General features: G+C 57.2%; 8 protein-coding genes across 8 annotated transcripts; all 8 read right to left on the bottom strand.

Moving 5' to 3' along the window:
• Positions 1 to 1150: 1150 nt before the first annotated feature.
• Positions 1151 to 1654, bottom strand: LPMP_270640 (hypothetical protein; the record flags this gene model as incomplete). Its single annotated transcript, XM_010701851.1, has 1 exon — positions 1151 to 1654. The coding sequence occupies one exon, from the start codon at positions 1652 to 1654 to the stop codon at positions 1151 to 1153; it is 504 nt and encodes a 167-aa protein (XP_010700153.1).
• Positions 1655 to 2415: 761 nt separating this feature from the next.
• On the bottom strand, positions 2416 to 3369 carry LPMP_270630 (hypothetical protein; the record flags this gene model as incomplete). The annotated part of the gene is made up of 1 exon (XM_010701850.1): positions 2416 to 3369. One exon carries the CDS (start codon positions 3367 to 3369, stop codon positions 2416 to 2418), a length of 954 nt encoding a protein of 317 aa, XP_010700152.1.
• Positions 3370 to 4569: 1200 nt separating this feature from the next.
• LPMP_270620 (kinteoplast poly(A) polymerase complex 1 subunit, putative) lies at positions 4570 to 7242 on the bottom strand (the record flags this gene model as incomplete). The annotated part of the gene is made up of 1 exon (XM_010701849.1): positions 4570 to 7242. The coding sequence occupies one exon, from the start codon at positions 7240 to 7242 to the stop codon at positions 4570 to 4572; it is 2673 nt and encodes an 890-aa protein (XP_010700151.1).
• A 598-nt stretch (positions 7243 to 7840) lies between these two features.
• On the bottom strand, positions 7841 to 9283 carry LPMP_270610 (hypothetical protein; the record flags this gene model as incomplete). Its single annotated transcript, XM_010701848.1, has 1 exon — positions 7841 to 9283. One exon carries the CDS (start codon positions 9281 to 9283, stop codon positions 7841 to 7843), a length of 1443 nt encoding a protein of 480 aa, XP_010700150.1.
• Positions 9284 to 10812: 1529 nt separating this feature from the next.
• On the bottom strand, positions 10813 to 12216 carry LPMP_270600 (hypothetical protein; the record flags this gene model as incomplete). Its single annotated transcript, XM_010701847.1, has 1 exon — positions 10813 to 12216. The coding sequence occupies one exon, from the start codon at positions 12214 to 12216 to the stop codon at positions 10813 to 10815; it is 1404 nt and encodes a 467-aa protein (XP_010700149.1).
• A 967-nt stretch (positions 12217 to 13183) lies between these two features.
• Positions 13184 to 16123, bottom strand: LPMP_270590 (hypothetical protein; the record flags this gene model as incomplete). The annotated part of the gene is made up of 1 exon (XM_010701846.1): positions 13184 to 16123. One exon carries the CDS (start codon positions 16121 to 16123, stop codon positions 13184 to 13186), a length of 2940 nt encoding a protein of 979 aa, XP_010700148.1.
• Positions 16124 to 18125: 2002 nt separating this feature from the next.
• Positions 18126 to 19907, bottom strand: LPMP_270580 (hypothetical protein; the record flags this gene model as incomplete). Its single annotated transcript, XM_010701845.1, has 1 exon — positions 18126 to 19907. One exon carries the CDS (start codon positions 19905 to 19907, stop codon positions 18126 to 18128), a length of 1782 nt encoding a protein of 593 aa, XP_010700147.1.
• A 973-nt stretch (positions 19908 to 20880) lies between these two features.
• LPMP_270570 (hypothetical protein) lies at positions 20881 to 22971 on the bottom strand (the record flags this gene model as incomplete). Its single annotated transcript, XM_010701844.1, has 1 exon — positions 20881 to 22971. One exon carries the CDS (start codon positions 22969 to 22971, stop codon positions 20881 to 20883), a length of 2091 nt encoding a protein of 696 aa, XP_010700146.1.
• Between the last annotated feature and the right edge of the window lie 750 nt (positions 22972 to 23721).

Below are 23721 nucleotides of genomic sequence, written 5' to 3'. Positions count from 1 at the left end.
CACACACACACACGCATATATATATATATATATATATATATATATATGGATGCCGAGGACCAGAGATGTGAAAGAAAACAACGCCAGAGGGAGTGAGTGTGAGGAGAGACGAAGCGGCGTTTCAAGCACAATAATAAAAAAAGGAGAGCACAGACATGACGCAGATGGAAAGAGAGAGATCAGAAAGGGGGCGCAGCGTCACCTTGAGGTACACGGTGAAACGGTGCATGTTGTCAGCATATGCTTGACTGCATCCACCGGATCGGGGGGCGCCCGTGCACGCCAGCTTGGATACACGCCAGTATGAACCACTTCAAAGGTAAAGTTGTCCCTCGCCTTAGGGTTCTTCGAGCCAACGGGCTCCCACTGACATTTCCGCCTCTGGCCACATATGCAGCCTCCTAGCCTCACTACGCAGAACATGACCGGCCCCTCAACCACGACGAGCAGCGCCAGCGCTTTGCCATCGGTTTTTTTTTCTCCCATCATGTGGGTGCGCTGCGCTTAAAGCGTACTGCTCATGTGGTTTATGAGAGCATCTTAGCTTCTTTTCATTTCTGCGTCTGTTCTTTTCGCTTGTTCTCCCCTTTGCAGATTTAATGAGAAACGGGTGCATCGCATGGCAAACAGGCCTTGGTGATCAGCGCTTGCACGCTTTGGGTTCCTTCTTGATGGTTTTCAGTATGCACGTGCCCACTCATCCAACTTACCTACCGGCTACTACTACACTATAAGAGGAAAGAAAAGAGGGGGAAAGAAGGCTACACGCCGAGTGCTTCAGAGATGTGCGCGCGTGTGTGAGAGTGCATGTGATTGCAACGTGAACTGCATTACCTTCCAGTGAGGGTACACATGTGCTAAGGCCCTTGCACATACACGCATGGACTCCGGAGGGCTGAGGCCGTCGCACAGCTACGGCGGCCGCCAACGCATAATCGTGCACAGCAGACAAGTAAAAGAGGAGTCAACGTTCCTAATCATGGGGGACTCAGGGAGGGGGACCCCACAGAGCACATGCACCGAGGTTCACGATGAATCGCAATACCGGAGTCACGTATGCAGCGCTGTTCTGCTCGCCATTATGCTCCCAACGGTGCCAATTGCTCTCGTTCACGTCTGTCGCTGAGGCCTCTCACGCCTCCACAGAAGATTATGCGTACAGCTGCATCTGACTCTGAGGGAGTGAAGCCTTGATGTCCACTGCGAGGTATTCCTCGACTTTGCCGCTCTGCACGAGGCGGCGCGCCTGCTCACCAAACACAGTGTTCTGGTTCACATAAGCGCGGAGGCGACGACGCTCCTGGATGTGCTCGGCAATAGCAAAGACAAAGAAGGTGGGCAGTCCAACCAGCATCAGACGCCCGTACCCCTGCGGGGTGTAGCGCCAGCGGCTCGTCATGGTATCGCAGATGGCCTCCTTGATCTTAGCGTCCACACCGACGTCGAAGAAGTGCGGGGCGCCGAACTGGCGCCGAAGAGTCGCAGCGCCGGAAGTGTACATAACGAGACTCCCCATCACCGCACCAGCTGTCACCATGTTTGCCTGCCGCCACCACTGGCGATTATTCTCAATCTGCCAGTCGCTCTCCGTCTGGAACTTGCGCCAGCGGAGCATCCACTCATCCAGGTACTGCAGCGTCAGCTCGACCTTCATTTTTGTGCCACCTCGAGATAAGTGGAGTGTGTGTGTGTGAGGGAGGAGGGGAGCAGTGGAATGTTGGGAAGAGGCGTCGCCAATACGAAAAGGGTACTTCTGCAGGTCGTTGAAGGTGTACGCGTGTACGTGCACGTCAGCTAGGGTGGGGAACCAAGGGGAGGGGGGCACAGCACAGTGCAACGCAGAGGAAGAGAAAGTGCAAGAAATCGAGAGAATCACACAGGAGGCATGCGAAATGGGCGACGTTAGCAGCAGTGCATGTGCACAAATGCAGTACAATGACGACACGGAGGAGAGCGGTGTCCTACGACTTGTGTCAGGAGGTCCACGTCGCTTTCAACGAGAACGAAGGAAAGAGACACTTCGAGAGAGAGAGAAAGAGTCTACTGTCCGAGCGAGAAGAAGCGCAACCTGCAACACAACCAGATGATAGAGCCCTCAGCACCTTCACTATGACTTCAAAGTGTCGTCGGTGAAGCAAAGAGAAGGTGTGCCATCAGCAGCTCCGATTTGCTCCTTCACTTTGTTTGTCTTTTGCCTCTCGCTTCCATGCAACGGGAGGCGCAGACGTACTTCGCAGCAGCAAGCGCGATTATCGCACCCGAATCCGCGGCAACCTCGAAGCGCACATATGAAGAGGGGGAGCGAGAGGTAAAGACACCTGTGCACTCGTCGCGTTAGTACAATGACCATCAGTGCAGCCAGGCGAGAAGAAAACAGGATATGAGGTCACGCCCGAAGCACCCCAAAGACGCCCTTCAAGCAGTCCTCAGTCGCCCCCTCTCGTCAAACGCATCACTCCCATTCTCGCAGAGAATACGTAGCAGCGTGACGCAACCGACGGCGAGTTCTCGGCGAAGTTGTGCTTGAATTTCCTCAGCCACACCGTCATCCAGATACACGCCGCTGCCGGCGTGAACAGGTCTGCTTCGGCGCAGTACCTGTTGTAGGTGGTAAAGACGCTCCTTTAGAGACTGCTGAGTTGCTCTCGCGCTAGCAAGCGAGGCCCGTGCTTGCAAAACTTGTACTCGGCACTGCTGCAGCACAGATGTCGGTGCGGCCGCGAGCGCGTGCGCCACTCTGGGGCTCCCACGATAGCCGTACACCAGCCGCTGAGCACGCGCCAACTCTGAAAAGAGCGGCAGGCGTTGGTGGAGCAATAGAGGCGTGTAGTGCAGTTGCAACTCGGCCAGGGTGAGCAGTGGACGCATCATGAACCTCTGAGACGATGGTGCGACAGGCTCGTCAGCACGAGAATCAGTTGAAAACATCTGCGGTATTGGAGGAGTCCCAGTGGCAGGCGGCCGTGTAGGTGAGTCGACGACCTGTAGCAGTTCATCGTGGCGCTTCTCACGCGTCAGCAAAGCCACAAGGCCTTGCTCAGCCTTTTTGTAGCAACAAGATGCCACCAGCGTCTCCGCAGCGGTGACAGTGGACTCTCGCACTAGTAACCTTTTCTTCAGTGTGGCCTCTAGAGCAGTCTTCACATCTCCAATCACCTGCTGAAGTAGGCGCAGCGTCTGGTTGTGTGACTGCAGGACAAGTAGGCAACGCCCACGTGCAATGCACGCGACTTCGTAAGCTTTTCGGGTCTGCAAGTAGCGCTGCAGCTCATTGTCACGCCGCACTCGCTCGTACGCGAGCGCGGCACGTTCGACAGAAGCGGCGTCGGCAGCTTCCGGTGCGGTGTTGGAGGGCAATGCGTCGAACATAACAAGACCAAGTGAAAAACATTCACCTTTCCTATTGCTTCCGCTTCTCGAAAGGGAGTAACGACGCTGTGAGGAGGAGAGGGGCTCACTCCAACACGCCTTGTGATTTTCAATGAGGAAGAAAAAGGCGTCACAAAGGGTGCGACAGGTCTGATCAGTAAAACGAGCAAGACCCTCACCACAACACACCGCACATGCAGCGCAGCGATGAATGAAGTTTCTACGTGATGCTCAGTGGCTTTGATTCGTTTCTGGAATGCCCACAGCGGATACGAAGAAAAAAGAGACGGGGGAAGACGAGCTGCTGCCGCCCTGTCACTATGCTGAAGCAAGCGCGTGCAGAGAGCGACTCTTCTCCTCTCTTGTGTGCGAGACGTATAGAGGTATATGTCTGTGTGTGTGTGTGCGAATGTGAGAAGGGGATGGGGAAACGCTGTCGACCACGATCTATTCTGTAGCCCTCTTCACTCGGCATTCATGCGTTGTGCTCATGTTGTGATGATAACGTGGTGACTTTCAGATACGTCGTAAAGGCGAGGTGTGAGGGCCGAAACAACGATAGACCGAAAAGAGGCACCACCCCGAGGCACACACAACGTAAAACAAAGAGAAGCTAAAGAGACAAGTGAAGCGAAAATGAGAGGTGCGCACCGCCACCAGCACACTCATGCACACAATCAACGAAACAGCAGGGCAGGTAGTGCCCAGCAAACGGGTGTGCCTCCTCCTGAGAAGAGAGGCGGCAGGGTTGATAAGCAGGAGGAGCGAGAGAGACGAAGGGACTGCTACTGCCTCAGTAGAGCAACACGCCAAAGCTCTCAATGAGGAAGCGTGACAGCAGACGACGTTTGTTTTCTTTGCCCCGCTGCCTTCTCCTCCTCCCCCCCTGAGGGCGTGCACAGGCACACCCTTCCCGCGACTCGCTTGCCTGTCTTTTGCAATCCTGTGTTTTTTTTTTGCTTTTCAACTTAGCGATCTCACTGTGAATTTCGAAGGCATCGGACACAATCGCCTCTCCCCTCCCCACCACCGCCATCAGTGGTCACGAGCAGTGAAAAACGAGACAACAGGCATATACAGTGAGACACTCACAACAACCATAACACACGTACTCGCGTGCATGCGGTAAAGCATGCGCCGCGTGCTCGACCCCCCCCCTCGCCTCTCGTGCCCTTCCGAGTGTTTCGTGCGAGAGGAGCATCAGTGTTTGTCATTACTGTCATGGTCCATCGCGTCTTGCAGGGCATCCACTGTGTAGCCTTGTGCGTCTGCCGTCTGAGCCGTCTTGCGCACCTGCATGCCCTTCACATCCAACCAAATGTCCATCGGCGTTACGAAGAGACTGCGCTTCTTTGCCTCGCGGTATTTCTCGTAGAGCTCCACGCTCTTCGCCTCGATGCGGGCATCATCGAGAACGGAGTAGTACGTCTTGCTCTGCCCAGACGGGCGGCGCACCTTCACCTCGACCGAGGGCCAGTACTCCCTGCCCAGCTGCGCCTTGCGAGCGTCCGCCAGCAGCTCAGACAGCTTTGCTGAGCCGTAGGTTACATTATCGGACTGATCCTCGTACTTGTCACTGTCAAGCTTCAGCACCCCCATGCCAACGCGATGATCAGCGAGAATGCGCAGGCGCCTTTCCACTTGCATCTCCACAAACGGGTTTCCGTAGGCATCCAGCCGCTTCAAATCGTCGAGGCGGCACTTAATGGAGACGTTGCGGTTGTGAATGTCCACCATGCGCTGGTACCAGCCTTGCCAGTCGTACCGCTTGTATTGCAAGTTGTCGTACTGCTCTACCATACCCATCTCCGTTGGCACGTTGAACTGCGTCAGCTCCGTCCCGACAGGGCCAAGGCGGCGACGTGTTCGCTGCGCCATGAGAGCCGCTGCTGCCTGTGGGACGTATGAAAGGCGAATGTATATCCGTGTCATGCACTCCAAGTACCACATCGATGACTTGGTTGCCTCAGAGGCGCCTGCTGGGAGGACCCCTGACTTCTCCCAGGATGGATGGCGCTGACGAATGGCCTCTAAGAGGAGGTCAAGCACGCTGTTGTCCACCTCAGGCCGGCGCACGGTCCGCTGCAGCGCGGCGGCTGACTCGGCACGCTCGAGCTCCTGTAGTGACGTCCCCGCCACGCGTAGCACGGCAAGAGTGCTCTCTATCTGTTCATACGACGTGAGCTCTTGAACAAGCTTCTCCACCCGGGCCTTGCGTGCACCCGCACGTTCCTTGCGTCGGTGCAGAGCTGCCTCCAGCTCAGCCGCATACACGTCACTAAAAAGGCGCTTCGTAACCTGCTTTGCACCAGTCGCGTTCTTCAGCAGGCGGTACACCGCCTCCAACGTAGCCGGGTCGGAGAGCAGCTCACGGGCATGCTCGCGCCAGCGGTGTGTCCAGTCGACGGCAGCCATAGCAGCGTCCCAGTCTACGACGTGATGGATCTTGCTCGCAGCACTAGAGAGCTGAAAAACGTGGCTGACGTGCGCCTTGATGGCAACTTCCGTCCCACTCATCAGCGAGTGCAGCAGCGACTTCACCTCAGCAGTACTGTCGAAGCGGTCCACTATGTTCTCCACATCTGCCCGCAAGAGCTGTCGGTCGTCCAGCGTTGCCTCACACAGCGCAACGTCACGGCTCAAGTCATACAGTCCGGCGGAACGCAGAGCCTTTGCGAGACGGTCACACCCCCTCATTTCTCCCAGCAACGCTTTCAGGGCTTCTGTGGCAAAGCGACGCTTAACGATCGGGCTCAGGTTGGCGAACGCTGCGGTCATCACGTGTTCCTCGGCGGCATTGATGCCTTCGTCGAGGTGAGTTGACGTCACCTTCAGTTCCGCAGGAGCGCGACTATGGCTTTCAGAGATCGACACTAGTAGCAGGTAGAGAGCCACGTGAGCCGTCATGGCAGGGGTGCGCACCGCATCTTCCATCATGAGTGCTTCCCAAGCAAAGCCAAGGGTGACGCTAACAGGAGACTTGGCGGAGGAGAAGAGGTCCCCCTTATGTGCCGCAACGCTGTCTAAAAAGACACGCCACACACCATCCCCGTGGCCAAAGTATAGGTGATTGCGTACTATCGGCAAGAGCTCCTCCTGCAGGAAACCGTTCCGCTCCGCAATGGCCTTCCGCCGCAGCACCTCAAGCGCCAAAATGCCATCCTCGCGCGGCGACAATGCAGACATGTCTGCCTGGTAGCGCGCGTGCAGTGCGGTGAGATTGCGCTCGAACGCGGCCTTGTCAAAGAGATGAGACCTTCTCAGGTCACTGTACGCCTGGTCCGCCTTCCTCCAGAGTACCCTCAGCCTCTCCTCCGCCCCAGGGTTTGCCTGCTTTGCCATGCCCGGGATTACCTCCGCAGCAAAGCTCTGTACCATGGCCTCAGCTACTGGCGAAACAGGCAGTGCGTCCTTGACAAGCAGTCCTTCAAGAAAGAGAGGCAGGCGTGGGTGCTGGTCGCCGAGCCAGTACTGCAGCGTCCCCCACCTCTGATGCAGAGACTGTTGCTCCTCGAGCGACGGCGCAGTCGTCGCAGCGGCGCGCAGCACGGAGCTTTCTGGTGGGCGGGACTCTTGATTCGGTAGCGTGCGTTGGTACGGGTCCTTGTCGCTAGTGCCGAGGCCCTCGTGCACTTTGGTGCGAAAAAGGTCGGCTGCTGGTGCGGCGGTTTGCACCCGGGAGAAGTTAGGACGGATGTTCACCGTTGCCATCGACTGGTGATTCACAAGACCCGCGCCATGCGAGCCGAGAATGCGGTCACGATGCTGCAGTTGCATCCGTCGAGGTGTTGATGACACACCGCGACATGTGCCGTGAAGCATAATCAGACACGTGTCGTGCGCACCCTGCGCATGCTTTGGGAAGCGCAGCATGAGCACCAGCCAACGCAAGTAGGGAGGAAACAAGTGGTGCGCAAAGACAGGAGAACAGTGGGAAAGGAGAGCTAGGCAAGCAGCGCCTCGCTGCAGCTCCGGTGTTCGTCAACCGTTTACCTCCTGCTGCAGCAGCACGTGTGCGTGGGTGTGTGAACAAGTACGGACGTTGGGGGGAGCAACAGAGGAAGAGAGAGAGAGACGAGAGACGAGACCGTCAGTGTACAGGGCAACCACCGTATCACGGGAATGGTCTGAATGGAATGTCGTATAACAAGATAGAGGTACGCGTGCCTCTGCATAGTTGTAGCGAAGAGAGCTGACCCCTCTACACACACACGCGGAAAAAGGCTCCCCAACTGCGAAACCCGTGCACGCACCGCCTCAGTACTAACGAAATGAGAGGAAAGGTGGCTGGAACGAAAAGAGAGAGAGAGCTACCTCATTCCTTCGACTCCATTGGTGTACGAGTGCATGCGCTTCAATTTCGTTGTGCAGTCATTGGCGTAATACGATAAACGCGTCCACGAACAACACTGAAAAAGAGCAGTAGGACAGCGTGCATGCGGTGGCGTCTGTCCACACGATCAGTGCACGCTCACAAGAATAACTGACTCACCAAACACACTTTCCGGAACGAGGACGCAAAGGCGCCTGTATGAAAGCCGAACTCCTGCGTCATCATGTACTCCAGTCCCTCATCGTACGTCGCCCCCTCCGCCCACGCCAGACCGAGCAATAAGCTGGACTGCATCGTGAAGAGCAGCACAAGCACGGTAAGCATCTTCATCAGGAACGCCTTCAGCATCTCACTCGTCATGCCCATTACAGCCGCAGAGTTGCGCGCCCTGGCGGAGGGAAGGGTGCCAGCGCCTTGGTAGTAGATCTGGCGCACCACAAAGTACACAAGCCAGAGAGGCACGTAAATCCACAGGTACCGTACGAGACCTGACAAGCAAAATACGCAAAGAAGCGGCACGAGTACCGCGGCAAACGCCACGAAGCTGGTGCCTTGAACCAGAACTGTCGGTAAGTCATTCAGCTCAAGGCTGCTGATGCGCAGCAGCAGCTCCACGATAAAGACAGAGTCTGTTTTCTTCTCCTCCTTCACTACCACCGGCGTGGTGCGGTCGAGGTCTCGTGGGAGGAGCACCATCATGGTGTACTCCCAAACTGGGGTAAGGAGGCCGGAGAAGATGTTCGCCGCACCGCAGATGCAAAACCGGCGCCAGCCCCCGTCGATTCTGCCAAAATGATATTGAATATAAAGGAGCATCGCAAAGGCCTTGGTGGCACAGAGAATGATGTAGTATGGGTGGAACTCGAAGATAATGCGCTGGCTCTCCCGCCGCACCGCCTCCATCGTGTTTGTGAGGGCCTCCGCCACTACCGGCGCAGGCACCGCCGCGGGTGGGTTCTCCTCGTGGTACATCTCCATCTCTGTAAGTACAGCGGTATCTCCGGTGTACGGCGTCCCTAACGCCGCGTGAAAGGACAGTGTTACTGCGCCAACACCACCCCGATCAACTATGACGACATCCGTTGCAGAAGACGTCGTGGTACCGGTAGGGGACGCCGCCAAGGCTGTGGGGCCGGCAATCCCACGGAAGAAGGCGGCGCTGTTGTACAGCTCTACTGGTGACATCGCAGGGGTGCTGGTCACTGTCACGGCACCTGGGTGGTGCGCCTGCGTCATATGGGGCGCCTGGTCGGCAGATGGTGCCTCGACAATGTGAGCCGCCTTGCTCATCCACAGCACGCGGCGCCATTGCTGGAACGTCTCCATCACCATGCGATCCCTGTGGGCAAACATGTTGAACACGACGTTCATGGCCGTCACCGTAATACTGGACAACACCAAGATGAGAAACGTCGGTATCAGAACCTCCGATGGGAGTTCCTTCAGAATCGAAGACGCGTTCACCCCGTTGTTCGCTGGAGTGGTTGACCGTGCCTGGGAGTTAGTGATCCAAGAAGGTGGCGACGAAAGTAGGTGAGCAGGCCTGGCAGAGGCCGGCAGGGGCTCGTAATACGGCGGCATTGACGCGAGGGGAAAACACGGCAAGCGTTATGACGTAGAGAAGCTCAAGAGAGATCCAGTTTGTAAAGTGCCGGAAGGGGGTACGTGGGGCGCACCCAGGGCGGCTGTGCGAGAAGGCAAAACGAAAGAGAAACGGGGCGCGTGCGCACGGCGCGGAAGACCGACGTTTTCTTTTGTTTAGAGACAAAGCGCATAATCAAGAGAAGTGCGCAAAGTCGAGCGAGCGCTCAGAGTGCGGTTGCGAGTGTATGGGGTAGGTGCAATGAAATGCGGGAGCGTCTGTACTTGGCGGTGGCAGCCTCAGTCGCTTCACCTTCTCCACTTCACCAGGAATGTTGTACAGCCAGCAGAGAGAAGGTGAGATGGGGATGAGAAGTACACGACGTAAGAAGAACGAGCATCAGAAATGGACAAGAGCACAAGAGCTGCATCAGCCAGTCACTTTTCACTAGAAGCGCTTCCGAGTATACGCATGGAGACAGTAAGGGAACCCGTGAGGGTTCCCCCCCCTCGTGGGACTCCAGCTGGCTGCTCGTAGAAACGAAAAGAAGGCAATACACAAGTACCGGCAAAACTGTGGGGCAAGTGCAGATCAGTAGCGATCACGAGCAACATTGTGAATTGCCCCATAAGCGCTGCTCCATCATTGCAGAGTGAAACGTTCTCTCTCATTTCGTTGTGTGTGGATGTGGGGGGATGGAGTACATGGGGAAAGAGGTGGGTGGTGCATGCGCTGATGTGAGAGCGGTGGTTGTGTAGATGCGGAAAAAGATACATGTAGCGTAAGGGGGAGGGGGAGGGGAAGGAAATAGCGCTAAAGAAAATACACACGCACACGCACACACAAGCGAAAAGAGTGCGGCAGAGATGAATGCGCCGGTGTATTGCCCTCATGGACTGCAATAACAGAGGTAACGTGAAGTCTGTGAGCGGGACGTACAAATGAAAGAGAGGGAGAGCGGCAGGAAGGAAAAGAGGCGGAGGAGCCTCAGTGACGCGTCAGTCAAGCCTCAGCCGTTCACGAGCACAAATCTGAAGCCTGACGGAGCCCCCAGAAACACGGAACACACCTGACAAGAGAATTATAAAGCGAAAAGACGTACACACTCTGCGCCAATGTCATCAGCAGCGCGTCAGCCACCCCTCAGCGGAGGGGCCGCACCGCAAATTCTGGGTGCTGCACGGAAGACACAAGCGGATCGTAGCAGCACAGATACCATCAAGCGGCGAAAAGAGAGGCTAACAATGACAACACCGCCACAAAGAAGACCAACCCCAGTCCCCGCATCGATGAGCCACGGCACGCAGGGTACGACGCTCTTCGCAGAAGCGCCCGTAAAGAGGAAATATACAGAGAAATCAAGGAAGAGATAAAGGGGAAACATAAGCGAAGCGAGTGCCTATCTTGTGCAGAGTGCCCATCTTCCTCCAAAGTTATTGTCTCGACGCTTCACAGCGTGTCGCTGACTTCTGTTGGTTCCTTCGGTAATAAGGGTTGGCACACTCCTTCCCCCTCTACCTTATCGCTGCTAGACAGCGAACTCTGTGGGGGACGGGAGCGACACGATTTGGTATCCGTGTTGAGGGGCGGCGACGTGTGGACCCGATCCCCAGGAACACTGGTTGTCAGCATACGCCGCTGACCCGCGCTGGTTGGTTGCTGCAGCGCCATGCTGCTCGGCTTCCGCCTTTATCCTGGTTTCTTCCTCCGCCATAGCGTCGTGCAGCTCCTCCATGATGCGCGCGGCGCGGTGGTTCCAGCGCCTGTAATGTTGTGCCAGGGATTCGTTCGTGCGACGATCCTGAAGCCTTTGCACACGCTCGCGGTGAAGTCGTACACTTTCATCGAGCAGCTTTCCTGCCTTGACGTACTGCATCACCTGCCGCTCCTTCGCCTGTTCCGCCCGCTCTTTTTTCTCCTCCGCAGCCTTCACAATTTCCACGCCACGCGTCACGCGCTTGTCGACGAGTTTGCGGAGGTTCTCGCGTTGCCGCTCCTGCCGCACGGCGTGAATTTGCCGGCGCTGCTGAATGTACGCCTCCAGTTCCGCCTTCTCCTCGGCGTAGCGGCTTTCCTGCTGCAGCCGTCGCTGCTCTAACTCCTCTACAAGGTCGTTGTGATCCTTAAGCTTCGTCTCGAGGATGGCCTCGCCGTTCTTCCACACAACCACCGACTTCGAGCTGCTGGCCTCCTTCTTTGCCATCCACTTGCTGCGCTTTGACTCGCAAATGGCACATAGCTTTGCTTCCCTCTCCTGCCGACGGATTTCAGCCAACCGCGCTTTCTCAGCCAGCGTCTGAGCATCCTTTGCGGCCTGACGCTCGCGCAACTTGCGTGCGTAGTCTTGTCTTGCCTGCTCGCGGTCGTGCAGCTCTTTTTGCGTGCGTTGGCGCTCAGCGTCGAGGTTGGCTAAGTTGCGTGTGCGACGCTCTTCCTTCGAGCTCGCCTTCATCACCGTCTGCTCCTGCATTTGCTCATTGTGAGCCCGGCACTGATGCGCCTTTGCCTCGATGCGATCGTTGCGATTTTTGTAGTAGGCAAGCTGCAGGCTCCGTGCCTCCTCTAGCTGCGCCGTGCGCTGCTTTTCGGCATCCTGTAGCCTCTTCTCAGCCTCCTCCTCCGCATTGATGCGTCGCTTGTAAGTATCTAAAACGCGTTGGGCCTTGTCGTGCTCGATGCGCCAGCGGGTATTCGCGTTCAGTCGCTCTACCTCTTCTAAAGCGGACTGGATCAAGGCGATGCGGCGTTCAACCTCGGCCGTGCGCACGCCCGCTGGTGGTTGCCCCGTGGTTTCTTCAAGAAGCCCACGCAGCTGTGCAATGTAGCCGGCATACTCCTGGCAGAGGATATGGTCGTCCGTCTTTTTTTTCGGCGAGGGTATGGGCTTCTTGCCATTGGTGGCCGTGAGAGCCGGCAGATGATAATCCACCATCCTGAGCAAGAGGCTTGTCTGTCGCTTCTCTGTACGTCAGTGCGGAGGGCGTGAGGGTTTCGTTGCTGATGTCGCCAAGGAGGTGGGCGACGGTGTGTGAGGGGAGAGCACAATGGATAGACGGCGCCCTTCCCTCTTGGCGCGGCTCACTTTCTTCGCTTTGCTTTCGCTCGTGCTCTGCAAGTCCCTGCGTAGGGAACGTACGCACGCCCACGTGTATGAGAGAGAGAGAGGGAGGAGGAAAGGGAGAGAGGCCGGGACGAGAGAAGAAGGGGAAGCGGAACAGGCACGGGGGAGAGAGTTGGCACGTATAGTCAAGGTAAAGTGGGAGTATGGTATTACGTAAGCAATCAACTTACGTTTTGCTCATGCCAACTAGAAGCAGAGGTCTCACAGGAGATGAGAGGGTAGGGCACCTGTGGCTACCTAAGCCCTATTCAGCTCTGTCCAGGAAGCACTTCAATGCCATGGGCAAACCCGTTAGCATCTCCGAGTCACACAGCCGTGCGCCTCCACGACGGCTTTCTTCGCACTGCTTCGACTGAGCCTGATGCACGACACAGCTGCTTTTTTCCCCGTGCACCACCTTGAGATGCCGACACCCAGCGCTGTTGCAGCTCCCACATGGCAGGCTGGCAGTTCATTCAGCGTCAAAGAGGCGCACATACACACAAACGTGTGCGCATGTTCGATCCAGCGCAATTATGCCTCGCCTCTCCATCACCGAGTCTTCTATCGGGTCCAACGAAGAGACAAGCGTCCGAGTACGCCACAGAAACACACGCACACACGCACAGACACGCACACACGCACACAGTGGAGTTGAACACCACATAATCACCCCGTTTTTTTTGTATTTTATTTTTCGCACAGGTGTTCCGCAAAGACATCCACACTGCCCACCTCTTTTCTCTCTCACCTTCTCCCTGGGTTCGTTGCCACTCCAGAGCGTTGGCCAGCGCAACGCTCACGCAGCGGAGCGGCGCTGATGCTCTCGTATTTGGCGCAGCAGCAGCTCATGCCCAATACGCGCTCGGTCTTCCGGAGTGCTATGCATAATTTGCTCAGCCAAAGACGGTGATGCCGTCAACAAATTACCACGCCCATGGCAGGAGCTCGCACAGGGGTGGCGCGCTGCCAGCGCGCTTGGGTAACCTTTGCTCATCGATGCGCGCTGCCGAGGTGCTGCAGCAGAGCGTCCCACAAGCGTCGCAACGTAGGAGTGGCATTGTAGTTCCGCCTCTGCCGGGGCCTTTCTACTAGTAGGTAAGGCGGAGAGCGCCTGTGCAGGTCCTGCACATGGACGCGAACACGTTGCACGCGGAGTTACCACTGGCCCGCTCACAGTGGATGTAAGTGCTGCGGCGCCGCCTTCCGGCGCTGTCTGTGCCTCGCTGCGAGCTGCGGCACTCCGCGACCGCTCGCGCGTCCACAGTGAAGCCGGATTTAAAGTGCCCCGTGAAAACAGCTCTCGGGTTGTTGTACGGGATGGTGTTAGTCTCTGGGCTGAGAGAGGGCGTGCCATGGAGTCAACCCCAAGTGCTGGGGCAATGCCATACATCCGCGCACTCAAGTGGGCGCGCCGCAGCATCTCGCTCTTCGTTGACTTTACCGGCACGGACATGTCTGGCCTGCACGCGTACGGGATCAAGCGCCGCGGCGCCGGCTGGAAGGTGTAGTCGGCACCATCGGCAAGCACCCCATCTGTGATGGGGCGTTGACGCTGACTTTCCTTTGTCCATTCCGCCAGCTGCTGCGCTCTTCGTGCGCGAACCTGCCCAATCACTTCGGGATCTGGTTTCTCTCGCTTCACGCGTGGCAACGCAGAAGGGGAGCTCTCCGCGCTGGCGGCGGCACCTGGGGCACTGTCTGCTCGCTTCAGTGTGGCGGCGCTTGCAGCCCTGCGAAACACGCGTAGCGGGGGCGGGGCATTGCGCAGCAGCGCACTTTGCACAGGGGTCGCCTCTTGCTCCGCCAAGTACCGAAACACGACCGCAGCAAACTCGTCTTCTGTCAGCCTGTGTCGCCCGCAGTGCTCCACGGCACCAAGGAGTTCTTCTGCCTCCTCAGTGCTCAGGATGTCCAGGGCAGCGCGAGCCATCTGTACGACAGATTGCGGTGCGGTGGTTCGGTATGAGCAGTGCTGCGCGGATGCCACGTGCCTAGCAAGCGCGCGGAACTTGGCAACTAGCACAGAGCGATAGTACTCTTGCTGAAGACGCTTGCGCTCTTGGGCAAGGGCTATGGCCTCCTCTGCCCGTGCAAGCCGCTCCTGCTCCCGGTCTAGCTCGCGTTTCAGCTGACCTCGCACGACGCCTTGCTCCGAGTGGCGGTACAGCTGCTTTACAATGTTGCCATCGCGCACGCCCGAGGCCACCTGGACAGCCACAATGCGCTTCGTTTCAAGGGACAAGGTTGGGTGATGCACATCTGGCGGTACGCCAGGACACTCCACTGTTCGAGCACTGCCCTCGTATGGAGCACCATCCGTATTATCCTTCTGCGGTACGGCTACAACCCCGCTACGCACTACGCCACGGGCGCACAAACGCTCTACAACCTCTGCCAGCTGCCCAGGCCTCAGAGGCGCCGGAGATGATCGCCGGTGCTCCTCTAGCTGATGGACAAGCTGCGGCTTGACGTCATGCTCAAATGCACGGCGGTTCTCGGCCTCTGCGTAGAGGTCGTGGAACACAGTAGTCGCCGCCCGGGGAGACTCGATAGCGGTGGGGTCTAGTTGAGCAGTCCGCAGGGTCAAGGGGCGGAAAGTGCACGACTGCAGCTCACGCTCCACCTCTTCCTGCTGCCTCTTGGCCACCCATTGCTTGCGGCGGATCATCTCAGCGCTGAAACGGTTCTCGGGACGGAGAGAGGCAGGTCTCTGGATGCGTGCGGCGTAACGGGAAACTTGAGGGGCGAATGGACAGTCACGTCGACGGCGCGCCTCCTCGAGCACCTCCTGCCGCGCTCTCTCGAGGGCCATCCACTGCTGCTTGGCCACTTTCGCCTTCATCGCCTCCACGTACATGTCAGGAGGGACGTCGCTGGAGCTCCCGTTGCCGGCGTCACCCTCTGAGTAGTACGCGGAGGGGCCCCCACGCTGCGTTGCTGAGGCCCACGGACTCGTTAGCGCCGCTGCACCCTCTGTGCGCGACAGCGCTTGCATTAATGCAGATGAGTACGGTGTAGTTGACTGTTGGTCGTGGCGTTGCGGTGAGCCGTCAGCGAAGGCAATGGTGTCGTCGTCGCTGTGCAACTGTGCTGTGGTGCTCAGCGTGTTCGCTGCGGCCACATGACTGTCGCCAATGGGAGTCTGTTGAGATGCAACAGGAGGTGGTGGCAGCACCGTCGTGGTCGGTGGTGCGGGCATTGCTTCCGAAGCGGATTTTGCAGGGAAAGGACCCCACGACGCCTGGCGTGAGGGTGCAGACGTGGAGCGACGTGCGTTCAGTTGTGTTCGTGCTGATGGTGGCGCTGGCGTGGCCGTAGAGCCGCGCGCTAGACTTTTAGAGGTGGAGTAGTTGCCTGGCCTTGTCATTTTCTCTACGGGCGAGAGGAGTTGCTGTATAGGGACATCGGAGTCGTCTGCGTTAACCGGGATGGGACTCAGCATCGCTGACATCTCTGCCGAATTCCGACTTGCCGTAGGCGTGTGTTCATTGCGGGCTCTCCTCTGCGCGTGCGTCTTTCCAGCGGCACTGCTCAGGCGCAGTGGCGCTGCCGCACAGGTGTTGCTGGCGCCGGAAGCGACCGCTGGCGGCCGCGCAGTTGGTGGCCGTGCGCTATGCACTGCATCCAGCCACCCTGCCGAGACCAACGGCGTTGGTATAGGAAAGTTGCCAAGATCCACCGAGTCGCTCAACGGCGACGACAAAGTGTTCGGCGAATCGTTGATCTTGACCGGCATAGGGTCTTCTATGCGCAAGTGTATGGGTGTATGAGTGTAGTTCAGTCTATATATATATATATATATATACGTTGGCAATCAATGCTGGCGCCTAGGAGCACCAAAGAGCAGAAGACTGCTCGACAGCGTTGAACGAGAGGGGAAAGAGGGGTAGGGAGGGAGTCGAACAGATGCTCGCCTTGGCACGAAAACAAAAAGTCCCCACAGCTGCGTCGATTCGGTCTTTCAGCCCAGCAGTTGTGTGGCTGTATGTGCGTATGTTTATACGTATATATCTGTGGCTGTATGGATGGGTGTATGTGTGGTAGGTTGGGGAGGGGGGAGGGCGTCAGCGTGTTTTCAGGCGTGCGTCTGTGCAGAAGGAAGAACAGATGGGAGGTCTATGGTGTCGTGGGCAGCTACACGTGGACGCAGAAAGCGGCGGTCTTGCGACACAACGCACGTTTGCGATGTCCACACGAAGGGGAAAGAAAACCTGGCAGGGAGAAAAATCGTAAGCCCAGTGTAAGACTGACTGAGAGAAGAAGAAAGTTGCAGTGGAAGCAATCACCTAAAGGCAACCACAAGATGAAAAGAAGCGACAGCTGTAGCGATACAGAAGGCCTGTTACATCCCCGCACTACCCCCTTGCCTCCACCACAGTCGTGACGGCGGGAAGGCAGTCAGTGAAGAATAACAACAACAAGAAGGGAAAGAGCGTTCGGCATACTTGGAGGAGTCCAAAACAAGCGGAGGTGGGATAAAAGGGCCCCCTTCCCCCCGCAGAGGTGAAACGATAGGATCGACAAGAGAGAGAGCGAGCGAGGAAGAACGCAGAAAGAACGTGGGTGTCGGGTGGCGAACACCTGGGGGTGAAGACTTATAACTGCTATTGACAGTCGATCACTGGTGACATCAACGCCTCTTTTCCTAGAGATTGCGGACAACGGTCAGCACGTATTTTTTGGTCTGCCTCTTCCCGTTTTTTTTTCCCGTCTTGCGGTGCAGATGTGCGAGTGTGGATTTTATGCGTAGGCGCCGCATAGGCAAATAACGTCGATGGCGAAGGTGGTGGTGGTGGAGGGAGAGAGAGAAAGAGAGAGGGGGTGCGCAAATAGAGACAAGAGAGGAACACGCACGCGAGAACAGTGAAGGCACAAAGAAAACAGTGCAATGCGCCCATCAGAAACGGCGACAACGTACTTCGCCTCTGTTTGTTTGTTTACGGGTAGGGGCATGTGACGGACGTGTAGTATCGTGAAGCGGGGATGCACTCCACGCAGAGTGGTCTGCACCGCGATTTCTACGCAGAGGTAGCGACTTCTATTCCCATACCCTACACGCACGATTCTATGCCAACCCCATTCTTCTTCCCTCAACAGCACGGGGTGAGGGGTCTCTCCAGAGGAGTCATTTGAAGACTGCGAAGAGTAGTAGAAAGGGCTGATAGAACGCAACGTGCGCCTTTCCTTCCCCGTTTAAGGTGCTCAGGTGCGGATGGACGGCTCTAGTTGGCATAATGTCTTGTTTTCGTGGTATATACGTTCGATGGTGGGGAAGCACCATCAAAGAAAGAATAGAGACGACGTCGGAGTCTCTTCCATTAGCCCACGTTCTCACCCCTCTCCACTGCCTCGGCCCATCATCGAGAACGAGTTGCGCTCAAGTGACTCTCTCCACCACTGCATCTACATGAGCAGAAAACACATTGGCGCACACGCACGCGTTAATTCAGCAAGACAATGTGGCCGCAGCGTGGAGTGAAGAGAAGGGCAGAATAGGAGGTGGTAGAGGCGGCAAAGCTTTGCATAAGGAAACGAAAATATGTGCGCTACATTGCTGGGTGCTTGTGCAGGCGTGCCTGTGGGAGTTACGAGGAGAGAGAAGAAATGTGAGGTGGTGTGCACAAGCAACCTGAGGAAGTGGAGTGTGGACAACGGACAAACCCTCTCTCCTTTCATACACGCTTCACCATACCAACGCAAGCTTCACGCTCATGATTTCTTTCATTCCAGCGCTCGCGCTACGCAGAGGCTTTCGCGACATAGGCGAGCAGCGACGGCTGCGCGTACCGCTCCTGGGAGACCCTCTGTGCATCTGACATCGTTCCCTTCACGGGGAGTGGATCCGGTTTACCGTCGTGCAGGTAACTGGTCAAGGCGTCTTCTCGCGTCCACCCACCCGCACGCGCCAGATCGTCCAGCTTCGCGATGTATGCTGTCTTCGCGACGTCCTCGGCGTCCACGATGAACTTCGCTGTTTCCGCCACCACTACCGCGTGCACCGCCCTGGACATGACGTCTCCCAGGACGGTGGGGGTCATGTATTGCGTGCAGGAGGCCCCAAAGAAGGCTGCATCCATGCGCGGGACTTTGCCCTCCTTGCAGTGCAGCATAAAGCGGTCCCACTCAAGGCCTACAAAGTGCACGCGCACCTTCGGTAGTGTGGCGGTGTAGGCGACGCCGCTCGGTGTTCCAGGGGGAAGGTAGTTGTAGTTTCGTGGGTCATCCCAGGCAAAGGCGTGGTCGGCCCATGGCCATGACAAGCCGGTCATGAGTGTGTAAAGCCAAGCCCGCACGTTGTGCATTGATACGACGCCGTTGCCATATTTGCAAGTGCCATCCGTCGTGCGGTGGCGGATGTGTGCGTTGGGCGTGAGCGCCCCAAAGGAAAAAAAAGGCCCGTTCTTGATATCCCCTGAGTAGACGCCGCGGCCGGAGCGGGGAAAGAAGCAGAGGGTCTTGTTGGGGACACTGTACTCGTAGCTGAATCCCCGTCGCGGATTGATGTGGTTGACGTCGAAGGCCACGCCAGTGTTACGCCAAGTGCGGTACTCGGGGAATTTCAGGAGGTTTGTGTACTCCGTCAAGTGGAAGACAAAGTCCCAGTCAATGATGTTGTCGCGGTTGTCGTAGCGCTCTGCCATCTCCTGTCGAACGCGCTGCATCCACTGTTCTCTAATGTCAGCCACGGAGGCGTCGCGGTTCCAGTGCGCCAGCTGACTCTCCACAAAGTCCCGCTCCTTGCTCTTCATTTCCTCAAACGAGGCGATGCGGAGTAGCGCAGACGAGTCTGTCTCAAGCGCCGTGCGCAGGCGCTGCACCACGTTGCGCACTTGCGCAGCGGTCATGTCACGCATCAGCGCGTTACCGTAGACATCCAAGAACATGAGCACACGCTCCTCCAGCTCCTCCAGCGAGAACATGCTGTCGAGCAACCACTGGAGAAAGAAGAGGTGGCGGCAGTGCAGGCGCAGGCTTGGCTCATAAATATAGAAGTGATACGTTGGCTGCGACCCCGACTTTCCATTGGCTGACTCGGCAGCGCGAAGAGAAGACAAAGTCCGAAGTAGGTGGCGGATGTCAGAAGCCCCGGCAAGCAAGACGGTCACCTCGTCGTCTGCTGCCGCGGCGGTAGCAGGGGATGCCGTGGAAGAAGAAAAGGGCGGACTACATTGGGGTTTCGATTCTGATAACTCTTCTGGGATGCTCTGCGCAGCCTTTGCGGTTGCAGTCCTACGGCCCTGAATCTGCGCAATGAGGTCGTCGAGTTCAGCCTCCTCTTTACTTTTGGAGGACGGTGCCGCCGTGGCGACAGATGCGGACGACGCTGAGGGTGGCGTCTCCGATTGCTGGCCCCCTATTTGACTTTTGATCGACTGGGATATGCTTTGCTGTGCTGCGCGATGTGGTCGCTTGGCAAGCAGCGACACAAAATCAATGGCGGGCGACCACCCCCAGCACACCTCCGTGCCAATAGAGTTCAGCAGCTGCTGCTGCTCATTTCGCAGATACTTGTCGCTCATACTAGCAACGCAGGCGCGAGAACACACATACACAACCACATGTATCGTCTGTGACAATACGAAGAGCAGCGAGAGAGCGAGAATAGCTGTTCGGGTGGCGGGGCACCTGCGTTCCGCGCGCGGGCAAGGATAAACTGTGCGGAGAAGGCCTACCCAAAGGAGGACACGCTTGCTGAGCGGTGACTAGAGCTGGCGTGAAGAGAGAGAGAACAACAGCACGGGTGCAGCGAGGCAAAAGTTGGAGGGGCCGAGACAACGATGTGGCATACACTCATCCTCAGCGCACTACATCCAGAAGAAAAAGCCGAGCGACTCTGCACGAGGTATAACAGCCGGGCCGTCCTCATCACCCCGCCATGAAAAGCAGCAGGGGGATCCGTATGGAGTCGTGCTTGGCACCGGCAGCACGCGCATGGAGAGCGAGAGACAGGGAGAGGGCAACACCTCTCATTCATGATGTGCGCATTTGTATAGAAGAAAGACTGGGGCAGTGGAGTAGAGGGGGGGGGGCGCAGCAACAACAATGCACACCACACGGGCACAAGCAAGTAAACGCACAGAGTCGCGTACGTTTCACTCCTTCTTTCACACATTCATGTGTGTGCGTGTGCGGGTGCGTGTGCGTGTACGCCTTCGCTTCCCACTTTTCGTGTTGCCTGTGTGCGTGGGGTCGCACCCATTCGTGAGTTGTCCGCGTAGCCTGCCGCCATTGATCTAGCAGCATCACCACACGACAGCAAGGGTTGAGAGCAGCGGTCAAGTGAGTTACTGACATACCGACACAAAAAACGTGGGCTTCCATTTCTTGCCCGAGCCTCTCAGCGCTACAACTGCGCAACACCGAAAAGCGTAGGCCACCAACTTCTTTCACCGCCTGCCGCACCGGTGTCTCACTGGCGGAAAAAAAAAGCCTACACAGCGTTCTGCTGCCACACCCCTTTGCATCCGCTTCACCTTCTTACAACGTCGCACACTAGTGCATGTCGTAGATGGCTGGCAAAGACACGCTGTACGCTACGACACTCGTCGGCTGATGCTGCGTCGGCGACCAGGTACACGTCAGCTGCAGATCTTTTATGGGCTTGCCTGCTTCCACAATCACCACAGCGCTTTGCTCAGTCGCACTGCTGACTCGCATGCAGCCGCCAAACTCGGCCCACTGAGCTTCGTTGTACCACCTCATCTCAATGTTGTGCAAACTGATGGTGCCTTCGCAGTCGGCTGCGTAGAGGGTGAGCAGTGGAACAGACATGGAGACGACCGTGTGCACATGCGGAAAAGCAGAGCGCAGCGGGTGTGCTGTGGCAATAATGCACAGCGCCTGGAAAGAAGCGCCGAAGTAGTGGTTGCCCTCATCCTTCACGGTGATGCGAACAACACATGCCTTGCCAGCGCGAGTGAGGATAAACGCGTCTTGCGTCGCTGTTGCGGGGATGCTAGTGGAGGTAGTTATTGCAGTCGTGCCATGCGTCGCATCCTCGGCACACGGGAGTGCGTAGAGCTGCGTGGGGACGGCGTCGCGAAGCTCATGATGAATCTGATCAAGGGGGATTGCCCCCTGCACACGCAGCAGCTCCACTGTACCTGGAACCTCTGCCCCTTCCTCCCGCTTGTCCTCCAGTCGCCATAGCGACAGAGTCCCGTCATTGCCGCTGCTGCACAGGAAGTACCGCAGCGCGTCGGCCACAGTGCCGGGAGCTTCCAAAGGAAGTAGCGCATACACAAACGCGCTGGCGTGGCTGTTAGCAACCGTCCGAATCACAGCCCCAGTCGCGATCTCGAGCACCTTAATGGCGCCGTCAAAGGAGCCTGTTACAATGAAGGAGTGATGGCCAGACAGGGATACCGTATTTCGTGGTCCAGAAAAGATGACAGCGGTGACACCCATCGTGTGCGCCATCTCAAACCGGCGCACCAGCTTGTGACTGTCAACGTTGTACACCTTCACCCACCCGTCTCGGTAGCCGATGGCGAGCCAGTCCGGCGCCGGCCCCGCCCCGTCCGTGGTGTCTCGCATCATACACATCACCCCGCCTGAATGTCGCAGGGGATTACCGATGCTCTCGCCGGTCGTCAAACTAACAAACTCAACTACGCCGTCGGCACAGCCGACCACGAGCAGCTCCTCATTCGCACTCGAGAGGGGGGTGCAACAGCAAACGGCTCGCGTGCCAGCGTACGGTAGCCGCCGCCGTATCTCCTTCGGCGCTGTAAGAGGGTACTGCAAAAAAGTGTCCGCCCACGCGGCGTCGTCGGGAAGCGCCTGTCCCCGATCACGTTTGCGCGAGATCGCTACCGCGTTGGAGGACTCAGCCAACAACATCGGCCCGCCACTCTGGGGAGGGACTATGGACGCAGAGTGTGTTCTTTGTGTACTGCCGTCCACACCACCGGAGTCAGAAGCGGCGACGCGAGCCAGGGCAGCCGCCAACCGTCCGATCGGGGCCTCCGAGGTGAAGCGAATCGCCGTCTTCAGTTGCTGTAGCAGTGCTGTTCTTCTGTGAAGAATTCCCGGCGTGACGTGGCGAATGGCTGCGTTGTAAACGGTGCCCTCGGTCATCGTGCGCTGCCCTTGCTCAATCATCTTTTCAAGGCGGATGTAGCGTGCCGGAGTGTCCGTCCTCATGAGCTGGAAGATCGGGGCATTCAGCAGCAGCGAGCGGCCTGCCGGGATGAGACCATGAAGCTCCACAATCTCTTCGAGAATAACCTCGTACAGTGTCGCCTTAATCTCCTCCGGAAGCAGGAGACCATCCACGTACACGTGCAACACCTCAGCCCAGCTGCCCTCCATCACTGCTCTTTCTAAGTTGCGCTCCGTCGCTGTCGAAAACCCCTTCGCACTACCTCGCTTCCCCGAGAAAGATGCCTGGACAACCTCAGATGAGTTGCCGGGTTCATCAGGCTTCACATGTATAATGTTGTACGGTACCTTCGATTCATCTTGCAGCGCGCGAAGGGCTTGCTGGTAGCCGTTCTCATCGAGGAATTCGTACACGTAGCGCAGCACACGCTCATGCGGAATCACCCGAGACGAGAACGGCGAGGGTGACTGCGCCTCCATAAATACCGCCAGCTCGTTCGCCGTCTGTATTTTCTGGGTTCAACTATGTGGACCTCTCTGCTGGGGGCGTGCGTGGTGCGTGTCTCCGTCGCTCGGCAGAGTCGTGCAAGACACTTTTTCTCTTTTTTTTGTGGGGGGGGGGGAGTTCGCGCTGTGCGCTCTTGTGAAGTGAGGAAAGCGGCAAACGGCGCCAAAACTCGTTTGAGGTGCGGGGGCAGGACGTTAAATACGAAAACAAAAAGAAAAACGTAAAAGGGCGGTGCAGGTGGAGGAGAGTTAAGGCAGTCGGGCGGTGAAGCCGTGAAAAGACGTGCGTGTCGGTGTGTGTAGCCCATCACGATTTACATCACGTAATGTGTGCGGCAGAAACGAAAAGGAATGCAAAAAGCGGGCGAGGCGTTGTATCAGGGTGCGGCTCCGCGAAGGCATACACGTCAGCAGAAAAGCTCGGGCCCTGCGTGGGTGGGAATGACGGGGGCAGTATTGCGGTAGTCGACGCAGTCTATCAGCACCACTCGCAGTCTGTATCTCCTTGTTGGTTTTTTTTTTTCTTTTGCCGCTTCACCGTTCAGGCTTCACTCGAGTAAGATGCAGCACTAAGCAGGGAGAGGAGGGGACCCTGGCAGTACTAGCCAGGGTTGAATATGCCTAGAGGTGCAATCACTTCACCCATAATAGTATCAGTCCAGAGCCATACGTGTTTGCGTGGACGTATGCGCTGGTGCCTCCGCTCGACTGAGCGCTGCGAGC

This window comes from Leishmania panamensis (assembly GCF_000755165.1).
Source record: "Leishmania panamensis strain MHOM/PA/94/PSC-1 chromosome 27 sequence".
In the NCBI taxonomy this organism is placed as follows: Eukaryota; Euglenozoa; class Kinetoplastea; order Trypanosomatida; family Trypanosomatidae; genus Leishmania; species Leishmania panamensis.
Note: the sequence above shows the minus strand (reverse complement) of the source record. Positions and strands in the feature narration are given on the sequence as shown.